General features: G+C 43.9%; 1 protein-coding gene across 4 annotated transcripts in view; it reads right to left on the reverse strand.

Moving 5' to 3' along the window:
• The window catches only part of FAM171A2 (family with sequence similarity 171 member A2), a 54,301-nt gene that overhangs the window by 19,520 nt on the left and 13,584 nt on the right, over nt 1–21,197 (reverse strand). Inside the window, exons 2-4 of one of the 4 annotated variants that reach the window (XM_089674551.1) lie at nt 11,151–11,390; nt 4,496–4,588; nt 2,346–2,510 (exon numbers count right to left, since the gene is read on the reverse strand). In XM_089674551.1, the coding sequence (XP_089530677.1) occupies nt 2,346–2,510; nt 4,496–4,588; nt 11,151–11,390 (498 nt within the window). The remainder of the gene's footprint in view (nt 1–2,345; nt 2,511–4,495; nt 4,589–11,150; nt 11,391–21,197) is intronic. The other 3 variants (XM_089674554.1, XM_089674552.1, XM_089674553.1) reach the window with 3 other exon arrangements.

Genomic DNA, 21,197 nt, shown 5'->3' on the forward strand with positions numbered 1-21,197 from the left:
TTTTACCTCCAATACTGCTTCTTTCAACATAGCTGCTTTTAACAGAGTAGCAGCTTTCAACACAGCAGCTGCTTTCTACACAGTAGCTTCTCTTTACACATCGGAAATATGTGTTTTCCGATGGTCTTAGGCGACCCCTGTGAAAAGATCGTTCGACCCCCAAAGGGGTCGTGACCCACAGGTTGAGAACCACTGCTCTAGACTTAGATACTACATGACTCTTCCCTCTAGACCTAGACATGTTACATGACTGTTCCCTCAAGACCTGGACAATGCATGGTTCTTCCCTCTAGACTTAGATACTACATGACTCTTCCCTCTAGACCTTGACACATTACATGACTGTTCCCTCCAGGCCTAGAAAATACATGGCTCTTCCCTCTAGACCTAGATACTACATGACTCTTCCCTCTAGACCTACACACTACATACCTCTTCACTCTAGACCTAGACATGTTACATGTCTGTTCCCTCAAGGCCTAGACAATGCATGGCTCTTCCTCTAGACAACAGGTATCAAACACAAGGCCTGTGGGCTGAATCCAGCCCTCCAGGCCATTTTGTGGGGCACCTCTCCTGCAGGTACCCCCTTGTCTCTGCCCCCACCTTGTCTCAGTAGTCAGCAGCAGAAGGAATACAACTCCTTTGCCAAATCCTGCACCTCTCAGTGCAGCTGAAGGACACTCTCATCTCTGCCTCCCCTGGTCTCAGAAATCAGCAGACTCTGGTAACTGACTCCACTCCTCCTCTGGTCCTCCTCAAGACCCTGCACTTTCTGCTTTCCAGCTATGCCCCCAAAGGGGGTGCACAGTGATGTTAGGAAGGGTGCAGGATTCTTGACATCTGATGTAATGGGTGGTGGGGTGCTCTGGACATCTAGTCTTACAGATACAACCAGCCCTTTTAGGGCAACCATAATGCTGATACAGCCCACGATGAAATTGAGTTTGACACCCCTGCTCTAGACCTAGACACAATACAAACCTCTTCACTCTAGACCTAGACATGTTACATGATTGTTCCATCCAGGCCTAGACAATGCATGGCTCTTCCCTCTAGACCTAGACACAACATGGCTCTTCCCTCTAGACCTACACACTACATACCTCTTCACTCTAGACCTAGACACACAACATGGCTGTTTTCTCCAGGCTTAGACAATACTTGGCTCTTCCCTTTAGACCTAGACACACTACATAGCTGTTTCCTCTAGACCTAGACACGCAACATAACTCTTCACTCTAGACCTAGACACACTATATGACTGTTCCCTCCAGAGCTAAACAATACATGGCTCTTTCCTCTAGAGCTGGATTCTACAAGGTTCTTCCCTCTAGACCTGGAAACTCTTTGGCTCTTCCCTCTAGACCTAGATTTGACATGACTCTTCCCTCTAGACCTAAACATTACATGGCTCTTCCCTCTATACCTAGATTTGACATGACTCTTCCCTCTAGACCTAAACATTACATGGCTCTTCCCTGTAGACCTAGATTTGATATGACTCTTCCCTCTATACCTAGATTTGACATGACTCTTCCCTGTAGACCTAAACATTACATGGCTCTTCCCTGTAGACCTAGATTTGACATGACTCTTCCCTCTATACCTAGATTTGACATGACTCTTCCCTGTAGACCTAAACATTACATGGCTCTTCCCTGTAGACCTAGATTTGACATGACTCTTCCCTCTCTACCTAGATTTGACATGACTCTTCCCTGTAGACCTAAACATTACATGGCTCTTCCCTGTAGACCTAGATTTGACAGGACTCTTCCCTCTATACCTAGATTTGACATGACTCTTCCCTCTAGACCTAAACATTACATGGCTCTACACTCAAGACCTAGATTTGACATGACTCTTCCCTCTAGACCTAAACATTACATGGCTCTTCACTCTAGAACTAGACATGATTCTTCCCCACAGGCTTAGATACACTACATGGCTCTTCCTTTTATACCTAAACATGCTACATATTTGTCCCTTCTTTCTAGACCTAGACACAACATGATTCTTCCCTCTAGTCCTAGACACAACATGGTTCTTCCCTCTAGTCCTAGACACAACATGGTTCTTCCTTCTAGACCTAGACCAAGACACACTATATGGCTGCTCCCTCTAGACCTAGACACTACATGGCTCCTCCTTTTAGACTTACAAACTACATGACTCTTCCCCCTAGCCCTAAACACTACATGACTTACTTCAAACACATCTTAAAAGTTTGACCATTCTTTTTTTTTCTACATTATGTTGTATTGCTTGGATCCCTTAGCTTTTGATGGCCATGTACGCTAGCCCTCAAAGGAAAAGCTAGTATCTTATTTGCCAGGTCTTACCACCGTTGCTTGAATCTGGATCGGCCCCAATGAATGCGGGGAATCCTTTCATCTGGTGGAGATTGCTAGTGGTAGTAAGAGAGGATGACAGCTGGGTATAGGTGGAGGATCGGGGTAAACGGATAGACTTCCTCTGAAACTGAACTACGGGTTGGCTGCGGACACCTGTAGACAAGGATATAGGGTATAAACAACAGAACCATACATTCTATTTGTTAATGTAGAACTCTACTCTAAATTAAAATGCATACGTAAGTCATAATGTCTGTCAAACCTGTCTGTAAATATAACCTAGGTGCAACAGTGTACATGTTGCTTTTACAGGTAATTTGGAAAGGTGCGTAACGAAATAATATTTTCTGGACTTCCCAATGAAGACAAGATGGAGGGAAACAATAAAATAGCTCAGAGCAATAATGCTGTAGCCCATAAAAACTAAACATCAAGGGGAAAGGAAACGTCTCTTGATATTCAACACCTAGTTTAACCAGCTCTAAGTAAATTGTAGAGTTGTATATACCATTTTTTTTTTAAATGTTCTTCCTTTAATTGCACCATTTAACCTAAACCTACATAAGCCTGCCAAGTAAAGAAGAAAGGATTCAGCCAATATTTCTTGGTTTTCATTGTTTGACTGTCATGCATGTATTAATATAGGCATATTACTCTATTCTGGTCTAGTACCTCTAACTACAATCTGCTGTTTGCATTAACCAATTATAAATCAGCTTGTTGCAGTTTTTGCATAGACTGATTTTATGACTTACTGATATGGTCACAGCACATATTGTTCTTTGAACTGTTATATTACATAAGCCTTTAGGTGATTCACACCATCTGCTGCTTCTATATCTGGTCTACTCTGATTCACCAGGCAGTCATATTAGCAAAAGAAAGCTATCAGCTGAACACTTGTCAGTCTACCTAACTGTAGCAGAGTCTATCATATGAATCACTGCCAGAGGCCCTATTCACGTCTTCCACTTTAACCCTTTTCATGACCAAAGGGAACTAATGCCTAGATACTTAGGTCACAATGTCAGCATTGGTGTAGGTTAACTTGACAACATTTCTATGACTAATTTGCATGCACTATATTTTTAAAAAAAAGGCCATTAGGAGCTTATTTGCTATTTGTTTTAATACGTAGTAAAATGTATTATGATTTGTGTATTGTAAAAAAAATACATTTTACTACTATAATTGTATCTTACAAGTACAGTATGAAACAAATAAACACTGCCACCTTGAGGTAGCAGTGACATAATCAGGCTTTCGGTTTATTTTGTCAATCAAGCCACCACTTGCAGGTAATCACTATGTTACGGCTAATTTCACATGATCTAGAATCAGTACGATTGGTTCCCAAGTGGGGACATAAGCTGTCAGTGACAACCCGATGTAGGAGCTACCAGCTGTGCAAAAGGTTCCAAAGGGAGGATGCTAAATGGTTATCACTTCCACCTGGCAGTACTATGGTCGTTGGTTCGAATCCCAACCACAGCACCACCTGCCTGGAGTTTGCATGTTCTTCCTGTGCCTGCATGGGTTTCCTCCGAGTACTCCGGTTTCCTCCTACACTCCGAAGACATGCTGGTAGCTTAATTTGCTCCTGTATAAATTGGACCTAGTATGTATGAATGTGAGTTAGGGACCTTATATTGTACGCTCCTTGAGGGTTAGGGACTGATGTGAATGTACAATATATATGTAAAGTGCTGCGTAAATTGACAGCGCTATATAAGTACCTGAAATAAATAACACGCACGGGCGCTGTAGGTTTTTTTGAACTGTTTCCAATCGAATCCACTACAAACGTTTAGAAAATTGATCGTTTATGCTACAAAAATCCCAAATGGCGGTTCTTTTTTTGTCATAAAACTTCACATTTCTAGAATCGAAATAAGCCCACTAACATATTGAATGTCGAATAATTGAGCGCATCGAATGCGTTTTCTAACTATTTTCTAACCATGTATGACCACCATAAGTGTACCTATAAAAGAGACCAATGAGTGTAAATGTTGCTTGTACAAGAGCATGCATTGTAATACAATATAAACCTGTGATATCACCAAATATAACATACAACGACATCAAGATATAAAACAGAAAAGGGCCATTAAAAACCCAAACTAAATAAAGCTTACCTGGAGAGCCCAGTAGAATCTGCACAATATCCTCATAGAGGATTAGTGTGGCGGGTCTTTCAGGAAGGAGGTACAAACTTACAGAGGCATACACTGCATTGAAAGAGAGAAAAAAAAGACTCAAATCTCTGCTAGGTTGTAAGATTCTGGAACACACAAAGAAAGGGAGAAAAACAGTACCTAAAAAAAAAAATGCTAGAGATTCACTTAAACTCTTTGGCAGCTACCAAAAACTTAATTGTCAGTTTGGCATGGATAGGTCCTTTAAGTGTAAATATTCAGATTCTTGTAGAAGGCCAGTTGTCCAGTTGTAACTGGCTCTCTCCATGACCTAACATCTAAGACCGAAGGATACGCACTACAGTTCCAAATCAGAAATAACAGGGAAGATTTACTCAAATTGGAGAGTGCAAAATCTGGTGCAGCTGTGCATGCTAGCCAATCAATTTCTAACTTCAGCTTGTTTAATTAAAGAGTCACTAAACTCACTTTATAAAAAAAACTATCAACAAATGCTGTATTGCATGCTGTTCATACTCACTCAGTCACTATCAGATTCATTTTCTGTAGTCTGCAAAAAACCTGGTTGATCCTGCTGCTCTCTATCTCCACCTACTGTGCATGCCCCATTTCAGCTAGGGATTTTGCAACTGTAGAGGCAACTCTGCACATGCTCAGTTTTCAGCGAGTTGCTGTGCTGAGCATGTCTTCTCTGTCACATCTGGGCAGCCCATGTGACTATAGATTCACACATATGGGCATATACACAGTGGTAAATGACAGCCCACTCCCTCCCTCCTCCTCCTCCATGCCCACTGACTGGCTAAACACAATGGGGGCATGGGATATCACAGGTAAATTAATGGAGGAATCACCTCCCTCTTATTCTAAGATGCAGGCTGGAGGGGCGTGACACACCATATTATTTCCGCTAAATAATTGATTTCAAATATATATTTATATGATGATTTAAAACAGTTTAATGATATTATTTATTTTTTACTCTGTATCTCAAAGGCTGTTTTTTATTTTTGAACCTGGTTGATCCTGCTGCTCTCTCTCTCCACCTACTGAACATGCCCCCATTTCAGCTAGGGATTTTGCAGCTGTAGAGGCAACTCTGCACATGCTCAGTTTTCAGCGAGTTGCTGTGCTGTCCCTGTCACATCTGAGCAGCCCATGTGACTATAGATTCACACATATGGGGATATAACAGTGATAAATGACAGCCAACTCCCTCCCTCCTCCTCCTCCTCGCCCACTAACCAGCTAAACACAATGGGGGCAGGATATCACAGGTAAATTAATGGAGGAATCACTTCCCTCTTATTCTAAGACATAGGCTGGAGGGGCGTGACACACCATATTATTTTCGCAAAATAATATATATAAAATAATATATATAAAAATATATATTTGTATGATGATTTAAAACAGTTTATTGACACTATTTATTTTTTACTGCCAAAGGCTGTTTTTTTATTTTTGAGCATGGGACTATCAGCAGAGGACAAGAAGCTCCTCCTGCCAATCTTTCCTTGCAGACAGGCTGGGAAAGAGCTGGGTCATGTGACAACTGTATATTGATTAGGAAAAAGGGACTTTGATGGCACTGTAATTATTCTAATGAAAAAAAGCACACATAGAGAAAGAGAAGGGATCATGTAAATTAAAATAGTGTGTGTTTAGTATCATTTTACGTTTTGACAAAAAAAAAAAAAAACTTGAAGCTGACTGATTTCTATGCAGACCTGCACCAGATTTTGCACTCTTCAGTTTTAGTAAATCAACTCCAATGTGATCAAGAAGAATTTCTGCATTCAGCTATAGAATGGAAAACCCTACCACCCGCTGTGTAATTATGACCGGTGGGGGTCTGACATTTTGCATCCTGCCAATCGGATTCATTCATGTAATAAGCAGCTCTGAGAAGCACGTCCCCGTGACCTCTTCAATGGCTGATCACTGTTGGGGACATTCAAGGCTTTCTGAGATGTGTCAATGTGATAAGCGAGGGGAGTATAGAAGACACAATGATATCATATATGGGGGAGGTGGACATACAGCGGAGGCACTGCCAGAAAAGATTACTGTGACAGCAATGCCAATGAATGCCGTCTTGTGACCTTGGATAAGAAGACAGGAAGCTGCATACATCCTGCCAGACAAAATGTAAGGAAGCTGTAAATATGACACTATACACATCGCCTGTGGAACAATCCATAGTGGGAAGAGGCAGGAAGGCGTGCAGAATGCATTTACAACACTTTAGAAGCTGGGCCAATTTTTACAGCCCGTGTCCACCCAAAATCAGCATTTCAATTCCAGATGGAGCCGTAAATCACTCAACAATGACTTTATCCAGATATGAAGAGATATGGTACATTTCTGTCATCAACCGTGAATAACACTTATCCTTGGGGAGATTTTCCAGCTGGGGTTTGTAGCTCTTCCCCCCTCTGGATTCAATACGATCATACTAGGTTTACCCAACTACAACATGGCCAATTAGGGCTGTACACCGCCTAGATCAGTGGTCTCCACACTGCGGCCAGGGGGAGAGATGCGGTTCTTTGCCTCTCTTTATCTGGCCCTTGGGCACTATTACATATTCCACTGACACCAACAATTGGGCATAAATCCAGTCACTATTCCTCCCGCAGACACCCACGAAAGGGCATAATTCCTTCCACTGACACCAATGATGGGGCACAGTTCCTTCCATTGACAACAATTGGGCAGAATTCTTTCCATTGATACCAACAATGGGCCACTATCCCTTTCACTGACACCAGCAATGGGGCACTATTCTTCTCACTGACACCAACGAAAGGGTGCAATTCCTTCTACTGACACCAATGATGAGGCATTATTCCTTTCAATGATACCATTGATGGGGCACTATTTCTTCAACTGCCAGCAAGGATTGGGCTCTATTCCTTCCATTGATACCAATGATGGGGCACTATTCCTCCCACTGATATCAAGGATGAGGCACTATTCCTCCCACTGACATCAAGGATGGGGCACTATTCCTCCCATGGACACCAATGATGGGGCACTATTCCTCCCACTGATATCAAGGATGGGGCACTATTCCTTCCACCGATACCAATAATGGGGCACTATTCCTCCCACTGATACCAATGATGGGGCACTATTCCTTCCACCGATACCAATGATGGGGCACTATTCCTCCCACTGATATCAAGGATGGGGCACTATTCCTTCCACCGATACCAATGATGGGGCACTATTCCTCCCACTGATATCAAGGATGAGGCACTATTCCTCCCACTGACATCAAGGATGGGGCACTATTCCTCCCACTGATACCAATGATGGGGCACTATTCCTCCCATTGACACCAATGATGGGGCACTATTCCTTCCACCGATACCAATGATGGGGCACTATTCCTCCCACTGACACCAATGATGGGGCACTATTCCTCCCATCGATAGCAATGATGGGGCACTATTCCTCCCACTGATATCAAGGTAGAGGCACTATTGCTCCCAGTGAAACCAATGACAGTGACACCTATTTCTTCAACTGACACCATCACATCGCTGATGAAGAGGTCCTGCGAGACTCCTAAATTAAATGTTGCCTTGCTGTAACTATGTCATCATTTATTAAAACGCTTGGAGCCATATTGGTGATCCTCGGTGTGCTGGTGACATTCTCCCTTGCTATTCCTCTCACGGACACCAATGATGCGGCTATATTCCTACCACCGATACCAATGATGGGGCACTATTCCTCCCACTGACACCAATGATGGGGCACTATTCCTTTCACTGATAACAATGATGGGACACTATACCTCCCACTGATACCAATGATGGGGCACTATTCCTCCCACTGACACCAATGATGGGGCACTATTCCTCCCACTGATACCAATGATGGGGCACTATTCCTCCCACTGACACCAATGATGGGGCACTATTCCTCTCACTGACACCAATGATGGGGCACTATTCCTCCCACTGACACCAATGATGGGGCACTATTCCTCCCACTGAAACCAATGATGGGGCACTATTCCTCCCACTGATACCAATGATGGGGCACTATTCCTCCCATGGACACCAATGATGGGGCACTATTCCTCCCACTGACACCAATGATGGGGCACTATTCCTCCCACTGATACCAATGATGGGGCACTATTCCTCCCACTGATACCAATGATGGGGCACTATTCCTCCCACGGACAACAATGATGGGGCACTATTCCTCCCACTGACACCAATGATGGGGCACTATTCCTTCCACTGATACCAGTGATGGAACACTATTCCTCCCACTGACACCAATGATGGGACACTATTCCTTCCACGAATACCACCGATGGGGCACTATTACTCCCACTGACACCAAAGATAGGGCATTGTATACTCTAACTATTCGCCAGGCCAGTTTCTACTCCCACTGGCCATAGGCTGGGCCCCCTGAATTCTCAAGAACTGTTAACTGGCCCTGTGTTTAAAATCTTTGGAGACCCCTGGCCTAGATCAAGGTATGCCTGCGGTGGTAGGGCCATGTCTTTATGATCAGCCGTAATGGAGCATGGAGCGATTATCTGCATTTAGGGATGGGTGCGCTCCCCTGGATGTGTTCAGGGGTGAACATCCGCCCTTAACCACAGGTAATCGTTTCATGTGCGATTACACGCAAACAACTGCAGACAGCATCATTGATCTGTACAGCCAATTGGAAACACCTAGCCTTATGCCCCGTTACACAGGATGAGAATACCAACAATCAGATTATCATGTGATCGCTTTGAAAGCGGGATTTTTCGTACGATTTTCTGATCATGTGTACTAGGCTTTACCTGCTGCAGAAATATGCTGATTTGGGTGGCGAACAGCTCTAATCAGCTGTGTGCATTAGCCCTTAGGCTAGAGCTAAAAGGATAACGAGGGGAACTGAACAAAACTGGAGCAGATAGAATCTGGAGCAATTTTGCATAACAACCAATCAGCTTCTATCTTCAGATTGTTCAGTTAAGCTTTGAAAATGAAAGATAGAAGCTGATTGGTTGCCATGCACAGCTGCTCCAGGATTCATAAAGTTCCCTCAATGTATAGTGGCTCAGTTGTGCTACATAAATCGCTAGTGATAAATAACTAAGGGTTAATTGACGCCTGTGCACAAGAGAACCTTGAAAGGGCCCTTAACGAGCTTCAACGTACAATGTAATGCACTTTAGGCAAAGCAGTGCATTCACATCTGTGCATGCTGTTGAATGGGTGTCACTAGCCTGATACAAGACACTATTCCTCCCCACTGACATCAAGAATGGGAAACCATTTCCCCATTGATACCAAAGATGGGGCACATTTCCCCCACTAACACCAATGATGGGGCACATTTCCTCCTACTGACACCAATGATGGGGCACATTTCCTCCTACTGACACCAATGATGGGGCACATTTCCCCCACTAACACCAATGATGGGGCACATTTCCCCCACTAACACCAATGATGGGGCACATTTCCTCCTACTGACACCAATGATGGGGCAGATTTCCCCCACTAACACCAATGATGGGGCACATTTCCTCCTACTGACACCAATGATGGGGCAGATTTCCCCCACTAACACCAATGATGGGGCACATTTCCTCCTACTTACACCAATGATGGGGCATATTTCCTCCCATTGACACCACTGTTGGGGCACATTTTCTCCCACTGACACCAACGATGGGGTGCTATTGTTTGCATTGTTTATTCCCACTGATGCCCGGTCAATTTCTACTCCTAATGACCACAGACTGGCCTCCCAGAAGTCTTAAGGACAGTAAACTGGCCCTTTTTTTAGAAAGTTTAGAGACCCCTGGTGTAGAAGATGCCACCCTGGTAACCAGACACCCTCTACCAACGCCATCATATAATTACTGGATGGCAATACCAATATGACAACCCTGGGATCCAGTGACATCTTTCCACGTTCCCAAGTCTCTAGAATTAGAGCATACAATAGGCCAAGGGTGGGCAACTGTGGCCCTCTAGCTGTTGAAGAACTACAAGTCCCATTAGGCATTGCAAAACTGACAGTTACAAGCATGACTCCCAAAGGCAGAGGCATGATGGGACTTGTAGTTCATTAACAGCTGGAGGGCCACAGTTGCCCACCCCTGCAAAAGGCAAAGAGCATTCTAGAAATCTGTAATAGACCACTTCCATATACATACACACAGCTGTCATTTTGTTAACAAGAATATCCATCTGACCACAAAAGACAGGTGGGAAAATGAACTTCTCTAAAAACAGGCTGCAGAAAAAAACTCATGGCTTACTGGAAAAGTCCTTTACCGAATTACGCTTGACTTTCGATTGGTTGCATTGAAAATGATAAAGATCAGCAAAGGAAAGGTCTAAGGTTGGCCACGCATTTAAAGAAATCTTCCACCTTGGGATGGAATTACACAGAAGTTTAAAGCTGGCAAATCAGACTGACTATTCAAGCCGGCCTTTGCACTGCACAGCTTTATGTAGATCAAAGGGCAACTGTATAGAGCTCATAATGTGTATGAGACCACTTGGTATCCAATCTATCCATAAAAACCTTTTGGTGTCACAGACACAATGACGTACACACTTGCACAGACATACATACATACGCTATGTCTCACAATCCTTACGTGGCAGTCTATCCACTCTCCAGGGCACAGAGTTGGTGACGTAGCCTCTCTTGCTGGCGGTGACGAGGATCCAGGTACCTAGTCTGTAGTTGATGCCCAGCACTGCTATGCCATCCTGGTCGGTGACGCCAGACGCCAAGCTGCTCTGATTGCCGAAAATCTCCACCACCGCTGAGGCCAAAGGGGAAAGGTCGCCATTCTCAAACACTTGAACTTTGATTTGGACTTCTGCTGGGGGTAGAAAGGTTGGTTGGGAAACAAAAAAAAGAAGTACAGAAAACAATGCAAAAATTGCAGCATTCCTTCATTAGAGGTTTGTTTATATCACCCTATAGACACGAAAAAGAAAAGTGTGAAATTTGACTGTAAGTCCCACCTTTCTGTACCTTCCACCCATCATTTGTACCTCCAATTATTTCCTGGTGTCAACATTTCCTCATTATCTTGTACCCATCACCACCACAGCTCACAGTTCTACCGTTCTCTTGAGAGGACCTGAAACAAACCTTCTCCTGCCTCAGGCTTAGCCACCATCTGCTTTATTAATTCTGAAAGTTTTGGGAAGAATGATCTAAAAAAACAGTGAATTTAAGAAGTAGGACATTTTAAAGTGGAAACGTTTTTTTTTTTCATTGAGTGGAGAAGTGTCTTTTTACTGCTGTCCCCATGGCGGAGATATCCCTCTACTTCCTATGTCAATGACATGGCTGTTAATGGAGATTAACTTTTTATCTTTCCTTCTCTGGGGGAGTACAACTGGGGGAATCAATGGTGGAGAAGGATCTGGAGGTTCTGGTAGATCACAAGCTTAATAAAAACATGCAATGCCAAGCTGCGGGTTCTAAAGCGAGCAAAATCCTCTGTTGTATAAAAAGAGGTATAGACTCCAGGAAGGACGATATAAATCCTCCCGGTACAAATCATTAGTAAGACCTCATCTGGAGTATGCAGTTCAGTTTTGGGCACCAATTCACAAAAAGAACATTGGGGAACAGGAGAAAGTACAGAGAAGGGCAACCAAACTGATAAGAGGCATGGAGGAGGTCAGCTATGAGGAAAGATTAGAGGAACTGAATTTATTCTCTCTTGAGAAGAGGAGATTAAGGGGGGATATGATCTCCATGTATAATACATAAGGGGGGGGTATGATCACCATGTATAATACATAAGGGGGGGATATGATCTCCATGTATAATACATAAGGGGGGGATATGATCTCCATGTATAATACATAAGGGGGGATATGATCACCATGTATAATACATAAGGGGGGATATGATCACCATGTATAATACATAAGGGGGGATATGATCTCCATGTATAATACATAAGGGGGGATATGATCACCATGTATAATACATAAGGGGGGGATATGATCTCCATGTATAATACATAAGGGGGGATATGATCACCATGTATAATACATAAGGAGGGATATGATCTCCATGTATAATACATAAGGGGGATATGATCACCATGTATAATACATAAGGGGGATATGATCACCATGTATAATACATAAGGGGGGATATGATCACCATGTATAATACATAAGGGGGAGATATGATCACCATGTATAATACATAAGGGGGGATATGATCACCATGTATAATACATAAGGGGGATATGATCACCATGTATAATACATAAGGGGGAGATATGATCACCATGTATAATACATAAGGGGGGATATGATCACCATGTATAATACATAAGGGGGGATATGATCTCTATGTATAATACATAAGGGGGGATATGATCTCCATGTATAATATATAAGGGGGGATATGATCTCCATGTATAATACATAATGAGGGATAAGATCTCCATGTATAATACATAAGGGGGGGATATGGTCTCCATGTATAATACATAAGGGGGGATATGATCTCCATGTATAATACATAAGGGGGGATATGATCTCCATGTATAATACATAAGGGGGGGGATATGATCACCATGTATAATACATAAGGGGGGATATGATCTCCATGTATAATACATAAGGGGGGATATGATCTCCATGTATAATACATAAGGGGGATATGATCACCATGTATAATACATAAGGGGGGGATATGATCACCATGTATAATACATAAGGGGGGATATGATCTCTATGTATAATACATAAGGGGGGATATGATCTCCATGTATAATATATAAGGGGGGATATGATCTCCATGTATAATACATAAGGGGGATATGATCACCATGTATAATACATAAGGGGGGATATGATCTCCATGTATAATACATAAGGGGGATATGATCTCCATGTATAATACATAAGGGGGGATATGATCACCATGTATAATACATAAGGGGGGATATGATCACCATGTATAATACATAAGGGGGGATATGATCTCCATGTATAATACATAAGGGGGATATGATCTCCATGTATAATACATAAGGGGGGATATGATCACCATGTATAATACATAAGGGGGGATATGATCTCCATGTATAATACATAATGAGGGATAGATCTCCATGTATAATACATAAGGGGGGATATGATCTCCATGTATAATACATAATGAGGGATAGATCTCCATGTATAATACATAAGGGGGGATATGATCTCCATGTATAATACATAAGGGGGGATATGATCTCCATGTATAAATACATCAGTGGTTCATGTAGTGAACTCGGTGTAGTTATTCACCCTGAGGTCATCACAGAGGACAAGGGGGTACTCTTTACGTCTGGAGGAAAAGAAATTTAATCTCCAAACATGGAAAGGTTTCTTCACAGTGAGAGCTGTGAAAATGTGGAATAGACTCCCTCAAGAGTTGGTTCTGGCCAGCTCAGTGGATTGCTTCAAAAGAGGCCTGGATTCTTTCTTAGATACACGGAGTATAGCTGGATACTGACGTTTATAGGTAAAGTTGATCCAGGGAATATCTGATTGCCTCTCGGGGGGATCAGGAAGGAATTTTTTTCCCAGCAGGAGCAAATTGGATCGTGTTTTGCTGTGTTTTTTTGCCTTCCTCTGGATCAACTGTGGGTGCAAGATTATAACTTTTTTTTTTCTATGCTTGAACTGGATGGACTTTTGTCTTTTTTCAGCCAGACTAACTATGTAACTATGAAATGCGTTTTCCCTAAAAGATATGTCATGTGATTCAGACATACCCTGCCAGACTGCACAGCCAGGTCAACAACACAGCTTATCCAAAACACACTCCCACCTGGCTGATGAATAAAGTAGATGTAATGGATGCCTTTTAGCTTGCTAAATGACTATGTTTCCTAAACAGTTGACCGGGAACTGTTCTCCCATCACAAACAAGGGATGCCGGCGTACATGTGGCAGCTCAGTGGTAAAGCCCATGCCGTGCTGCCACATTTATGCTTATGCTGAACTTTAAGGAGTTAAATAAAAGCTACAAATTTAAAAAAACTGAAACCAAATTTTGAAGCAACATTATAATTTAAAGCTTGTGTGAGGTTTTAGTGATTGGGTTTAGATCTACTTGAAGCCTATCCCTACCCCTCCTCCAGCTCTGCATATTGTATATCCCACCATTCATCCTTATTCCACCATTCGTCCTTACACCCTTTGACCTCTAATCACCAGAACATATTAAACGAAGGGCATGGGAGCCCCAGCTGTCACAGGGCCTTCGGCACTTGTGTTTGAAGCAGACATATCTGTCCTCTTCCAAACAGTGTGGCCTGTGTGGAGAACAATTCAGGAGGCCTCAGGCCCCAACCTCAATACAGTCAGCCACCACAACCAATTTTCATTTCCACAAGCTGGTGGGATACAGGAAAACAAATGCTTTGCTGAGTGCTCTTGATACAATCTCCAAGGAGCTCTTGCTTCTTGAACAAGTAATTGAGTGTATAGGATATAAAGGACGGGTTGCGCTATTACAGCTTGGGCAACCACCAGAAGGTGAAACCAGAAGGTGCCACCCTAAACCAGGGTCTATGTGATGGACCCAGCAATCGAGGCCTACCTACAACAACTGCTCCGCAAATCATCTCCTAATAGTCCCTCCTCCTTTACATCTAAAGTCCTAGGATCTAACAATTGTGCGCATTTGGGGCAGTTATAGGTTCACTTAGGGTTGTCGACTCATCCCTTTAAACCAAACACATATTAATTACACAGGTTCTGAGGCTAATTTAATGTAGATAAGGTTTCAAAATGATGAGGTGGCAACCTTAGGTTCACCTGACTTCCCTCCTCCCCAATAGCACATAACTCACCTTCTGTTCACTCCCCCACCACTCCATTTGGCCCCCAGATGTCCTGGAAGAAAATACCAAGTATGGCTGGATGTAGGGTACAGGGTAGACTTCCTCCGCTTCCTACCTTATGACAGCCCTGGTAGTTGATGTTCGGCCCAACACTGTTACGAAGGGGTGAGAAGAGAGTCCTCAGTCCTGGGCAAGGTCCAAGTTATGACTTGGAGCTTACAAAGGGTTTCTGGCTTAATGGAGTGGCGGCGGAGTGTAGGGAGGATAAGTATGTGAAGTTGGAGACACTAGAAGGCACAAACAAAGCTCAAGTTCACTTTAGAGAAGGGGCAGGCAACCTTAAAGAGGTGAAGATCTACCTGAACATGGGAAAAATTCAAAGATCACCGGGCCCAGTGTCACCTCCTCACACGTGATTTAAACCTCTAATTGCTGTACTTCTGTGTCGCAATCGTGTACCTTGCATGGCAATCATGGTTTAAATCAGGTAGTGTGGAGAAAACATATCGCCTCCTCACCATCTGTCAAACACCCTTGGATCACTTTTCAGAGGAGCAGCAGTGCCTGCTGAACTTGTGAATGAGCCCTTAGTTGCATTCGGCAGCGGCACCCTTATGGCGTGTTCACACATAAAGTTGGGGGGGGTAGTAAAACCCTGCTGTTGAGTCAGGGGATTTACTGCCCCTAATCCCTACCCCCTGTAGCTGCTGAGGCATCAGCAAAATGTGTATGTGTCCCGCAGCAGGAATTAAACCACATTTTCATATTGCTTTTGCCAATCACGACACATTCAAGTAAATGGGGCCACTCTGAAAGCGCCCCCCCCAACAGCATGCTTCTGCGGGGTCCAAGGGGTTAAAGCAGGTGGTGAGAAAGTGTCACAATGCTGCTCGCTTTAACCCCTTGTTTGCCGTACTGGCCAAGGTTGCAGAACAACCTCATTCAGTTGAAGGAGTCATGCTTGGCAGGTGATAAACCCACAAACCATGACAGAGGACATATAACTCCTGCTGCGGCTGTGACATGTATACAACTAAAGCAGCTGCAGTTTGGGCAGGGGTGGTAAAAACACATCTTAAAGCAGAGTTCCAGCTGAAAAAAAAAGTCAGCAGCTACAAAAACTGTAGCTGCTGACTTTTAAAATACAGACACTTACCTGTCCCTCGGTCCAGTGGTGTCCTCATCATGGCTGGTTTCACTGGCCGTCTTCTCTCCCCGGGACCGGCATCTTCAGTTTGGGCACCCGGCTGTGACAGCTTGCGACTTCACAGCTGGGTGCCCACTGCGCATGCGAAAGAAGCTTTGCGCTTTGTGAATGGCTCCTTAGTCTTCTGGGACCTGTCATGTGTCCCAGAAGACTACGGGGAGGGGGGGAGGAACACTTCCGCTTCCGATCGCCTTAGGCGATTGCAGCGGAAGTGGGAGCGGGTACCTGTCAAATTCTGGTACCCGCTCCCCAAAGGTGCCAATCCTTAATGGGGAGCGGGGGACAAAGACTTAAAGTGGAACTTCCCCTTTTGGGTGGAACTCCGCTTTAACTATGAGGGTTTAACATCCCCCCAAACTGCAAATGTAAATGAACCCTTACTGTTCTGAGTCCCCTATAGGGCTGCTTTCACACTGATGTGCTGCGGGTTACCTGCACAGCAGGTGCAGCGCACTGCATCTGCAACTTTCCTGAGTAGCTGCACTTTGCCATATAATTCTATTTTATCCTGCAGGTATAGTGCACTTTCTGAGAGTGCACCAAAATTCCTACATTCATGAATTTTAATCCGATTTCAGAAAATGCACCAAACCCACAGGATATAATAGAAGTTTATGACTTAGCACAGCAAACCCGCAGGAAAGCTGCAGGTACACTATACTGCACCCGCAGGGTGGGTAGCCTGCAGCACATCAGTGTGAAAGCAGCCCTATACTACTATGCCCAGTGTATTGCTTCACACTGACCTAAAGATCTCTTCTTTCCTGCTTCTGGCACCACTCTGAAGACCACTAGCCGGGATAAGAAGTGGAGTGCAGTTGGGCCAGGAGCCGGCACTACAGAGGAGGCATCGGCTATTGCAGCTCTTGCTCCCTACTACAGCTCAACTTTACAAGTAGTCCCTCTGCACTGCACTCTGTTTGATGCTCTGAGATGGTGGGTCAGCAAGCCCAGACCATGATCTACCAGTCATCTAACATTCACCTTGACCTACCATCCACTGCGATCTGGTTACTGACCCCCGCCCTAGATCATTACTGTGCCCTGTAGTGAGCTAGGGCCTGGTGGGGGGAACCAGGAAACTGACAATCCCAGGAAATTAGGGATTCTAAAGGTTCTTCAGCTGATGGTTTCTTTTCACTACAGCCTAAATCGAGAAGGTTATGTTCCTTTAAGAGAAGGAACCATAGTCACATAGTTAGTCTAGCTGAAAAAAAGACAAAAGTCCATCCAGTTCAACCATAAAAAAAAAAAGAGTTATAATCCTACACCCACAGTTGATCCAGAGGAAGGCAAAAAAACCCCCAGCAAAGCACGATCAATTTTGCTCCTGCAGGGGGAAAAAAATTCCTTTCTGATCCCCCGAGAGGCAATCGGATATTCCCTGGATCAACTTTACCTATAAATGTTAGTATCCAGTTATATTCTGTGTATCTAAGAAACAATCCAGGACTTTTTTAAAGAAATCCACTGAGCTGGCCAGAGCCAACTTTTGAGGGAGTCTATTCCACATTTTCACAGCTCTCACTGTGAAGAAACCTTTCCATATTTAGAGATTGCATTTTTTTCCTCCAGACGTAAAGAGGGCCCCCTTGTCCTCTGTGATGACCTCAAGGTGAATAACTCTACACCGAGTTCACTATACGAACCCTAGGTTCACCTGACTTCCACTAGACGTTAAAGCAGACCTTCACCCTCCTCCCCTTCCAGTTTTCCCATTCCTCCTCCTACCCCCTTCTACTCAGACAATTGGATTTTTTGGGGAAAATTCCTTTATCGGCGACCATTGCTTGCCCCTCCTGGTTTTTCATCTAGACAAGAATGTTTATAGTTGCCCACAGCCTCCAGGGATACACTCAGGAGGTTGCTGGGTGCTCTTTGATGCATGTGTTGTACCATCAGGTGGGCTGGTTGTTCCTTCATGGTTTTGTAGACCCCCCCTCAATGACACACCTAGGCACATGTGCATCTTCCTGGGGCTAGAAGAGACAGATGGCCCCCTCTGAAGTCATCAGAAAAAGATGGCAGCGCAGGGTCGGGTTTAGCTATGGCAGACAAAAATCGCTGAATCGATGGGTGTCTAAGTATGTTTATGGGCATAACCCGGCTATGGGGGGAGTTTTTTATTTAATATATATACCTTCCCTTCCACAGACCAACAAACGTACCCGATTCCTCTCTTTTTATAGCACAATGCATGTATTCTTTATTATTGTAATTATGTATTGCAGTGCGTTTGTTACTCCAGGTATGCACAATGGGATGTCCTTGGACATAAATGCAAAGAACTGCAACACACGTTATTGCGGTAGGTAGGTACTGCATCTACAGACAATCGGGTGACCCTGTTCTTGTGCCCTAAATGCACCAGGTGACAGGTTTACGTGAATGGTTGTATATTTAGCACGCCTGCATAGTCCATGATGCCTGTTTGTCCAGTCCCACCATGTCCTACTCTCTCCTTGTTTCCACACTAGCGCCTTGTCTTCGATGGCCGTGTAAACCGCGATAAGGTGACAGAATTTGGGACAATCTCCCAGGCATTCACTGGATGTGAATGGTACAGCGGAGTGTCCCTGTTGCCCCGGTAACGGCCTCATTCAAATCATTTAAACCCGAGGCAGAGGGAGGCAGAGGAGGAGAGGGGTACATGTAGGAGAGGAGATACTAGGTAAGAATACTAAAAAAGAGAGGACATCTTATAACCAATTCAAGGCTACAGAAGGCAAATCAATTAGGCAGGGCAAAGAGCAATGATTATGGCAGCAGCATCCCCTTCTAACCAATCAGATTTCACCTTGTATCAAATTAAAGCAGTCAAAGTAACGGGAGATCATTTCTGATGGACCTCAATGAGATTCAGCACTGTGCTTTAGACTTCCATAAACAGTTTTATTCATGACAGCACAAAACTGTTTTCCATAGCAAGAAGGTGACAAAAAACAGTTCTAGGCCTCCTTCACGGTAGCGTAACAATTTTACCGCCCCTTTGAAAAGCAATCCACGGCGGCTGTTGAGCGGTGGTTTTACAGGTGTTCAGGAGGCAATACTACCACCTCCAAAATGCTTGCTTCTTCTCCAATCCGATGGGGGATTTTGTATGGCAAGGCGGTGGAAGGTGCTTCGCTTCACGATGTGGCAATTTTAACTCGCCACTAGCCAAATAAACCACTTGAAGTTAATAGGACCATGCTGTAAGCATGTGCCAACCGGTTGCGGTGTGGTCCCATTGATTTCAAAGGCCACATTTGGCAGGCGGTCCAATGTGAGTTCAGTTTGCCACACTGTTGAGTGAAGCATTATGGCTGTGGCAATGACAATGAACTTGAGTGGCCGCCATGTCATTTTGTTAGTGGGAGCTCAGGGGTTGAAAAAAACATGGACTGACCGTATGTTTTTTACAGACCCATTTAAACTCATCCTTAAAGAAACACTCCGCTTGCCCATGCAGAGCAACGTGACAGTATATCTGCAAAGGGGCCTTTACAGTGTGTCCAAAATTTGGTCATTTCTGGACATCTTGGCCCGCATGTAAACGTGGAGAAAAATATAAATGAAGGTACGTAAAATAAAAAAAACAATAAATCCTACTGTACAAGATTGAGTTGCCCGAATCAAGCCGCTTCTACTGTTCTTTAGTATAATGAGACTTTTTTTTAATACGTTGCTTGGTGTATACACAAGAGGAAGACACAATGCAGGAGACGGAGAGACTGAGAAGGAATTAGTAAGGTGGAAGAAGACAGCAGAAGATAAATGACATGAACAATTAGTCTGAGGATAGCACACTGGTGGAAGAAGAGACACAAGGCACACCGTCTGACCTGCTTAAGTCAGGTTTAAACATAGGAGGGAGTTGGAAACACTACAAAAATAACACAGCCGAGCTAAATTAAGACTTGTCAGACATACAAAACACCTCCATGGGAACACAACGGTGTCCCCAACTACCAGTTCATCCCCAAGAGAATGTCACTATGGCAGACAGCTCATAATGACTACAAGGTGTCACATATTACGTCTTATCCAGTTCAATGATGGCTAGAGTCAAAGCTCAAGATTAAAGGGGTTTCCTATATCCAATATCACCTTGAACCTTTTGACGAAGGGAACCAGTGGCCTAAGACTCCCATCCAGCTTCATTCACTTAACCAATGTTAGGTTCAAGTCATAATATCACAGCGATGGGTCAGCAACGTAATTAACTCATATTTCCAAACTTAGCCAATGGCACCCTCCCCACCACCGTGCCATATCCATGATGGTTTCATGGCTGGTACAGAAGTCTTCAACATTGCTTTCGATATTAGGAGTGTGCTCAGTGCCTTTCCACTAGGCTGTGCAGTGTAAAAGCTATACTGGGTTCACTTGAGGACCATCTAAGGCCCACTTACCCATCTTTTACAAAGTGTTATTAAACCCTCGATAAAAAATTGTACATGTAGCACCATGACTCATGTATCTATGGTTGCTGTCCTCTTAGTCTTTGCAGCACAATCTTGCAAAAAAAAAATTGATGGCCCTGCCAGGGGTGGACTGACCATTTGGAAACTTGGGCACTGCCTGAGGGCCCGGGGTTAGTAGGGGGCCCCATGAGATGCCCCTGGTAC

The sequence above is a fragment of the Staurois parvus genome, unplaced genomic scaffold, assembly GCF_062004578.1.
Source record: "Staurois parvus isolate SC_StPar_1 unplaced genomic scaffold, SC_StPar_1.0 ptg000151l, whole genome shotgun sequence".
Classification (NCBI taxonomy): domain Eukaryota; kingdom Metazoa; phylum Chordata; class Amphibia; order Anura; family Ranidae; genus Staurois; species Staurois parvus.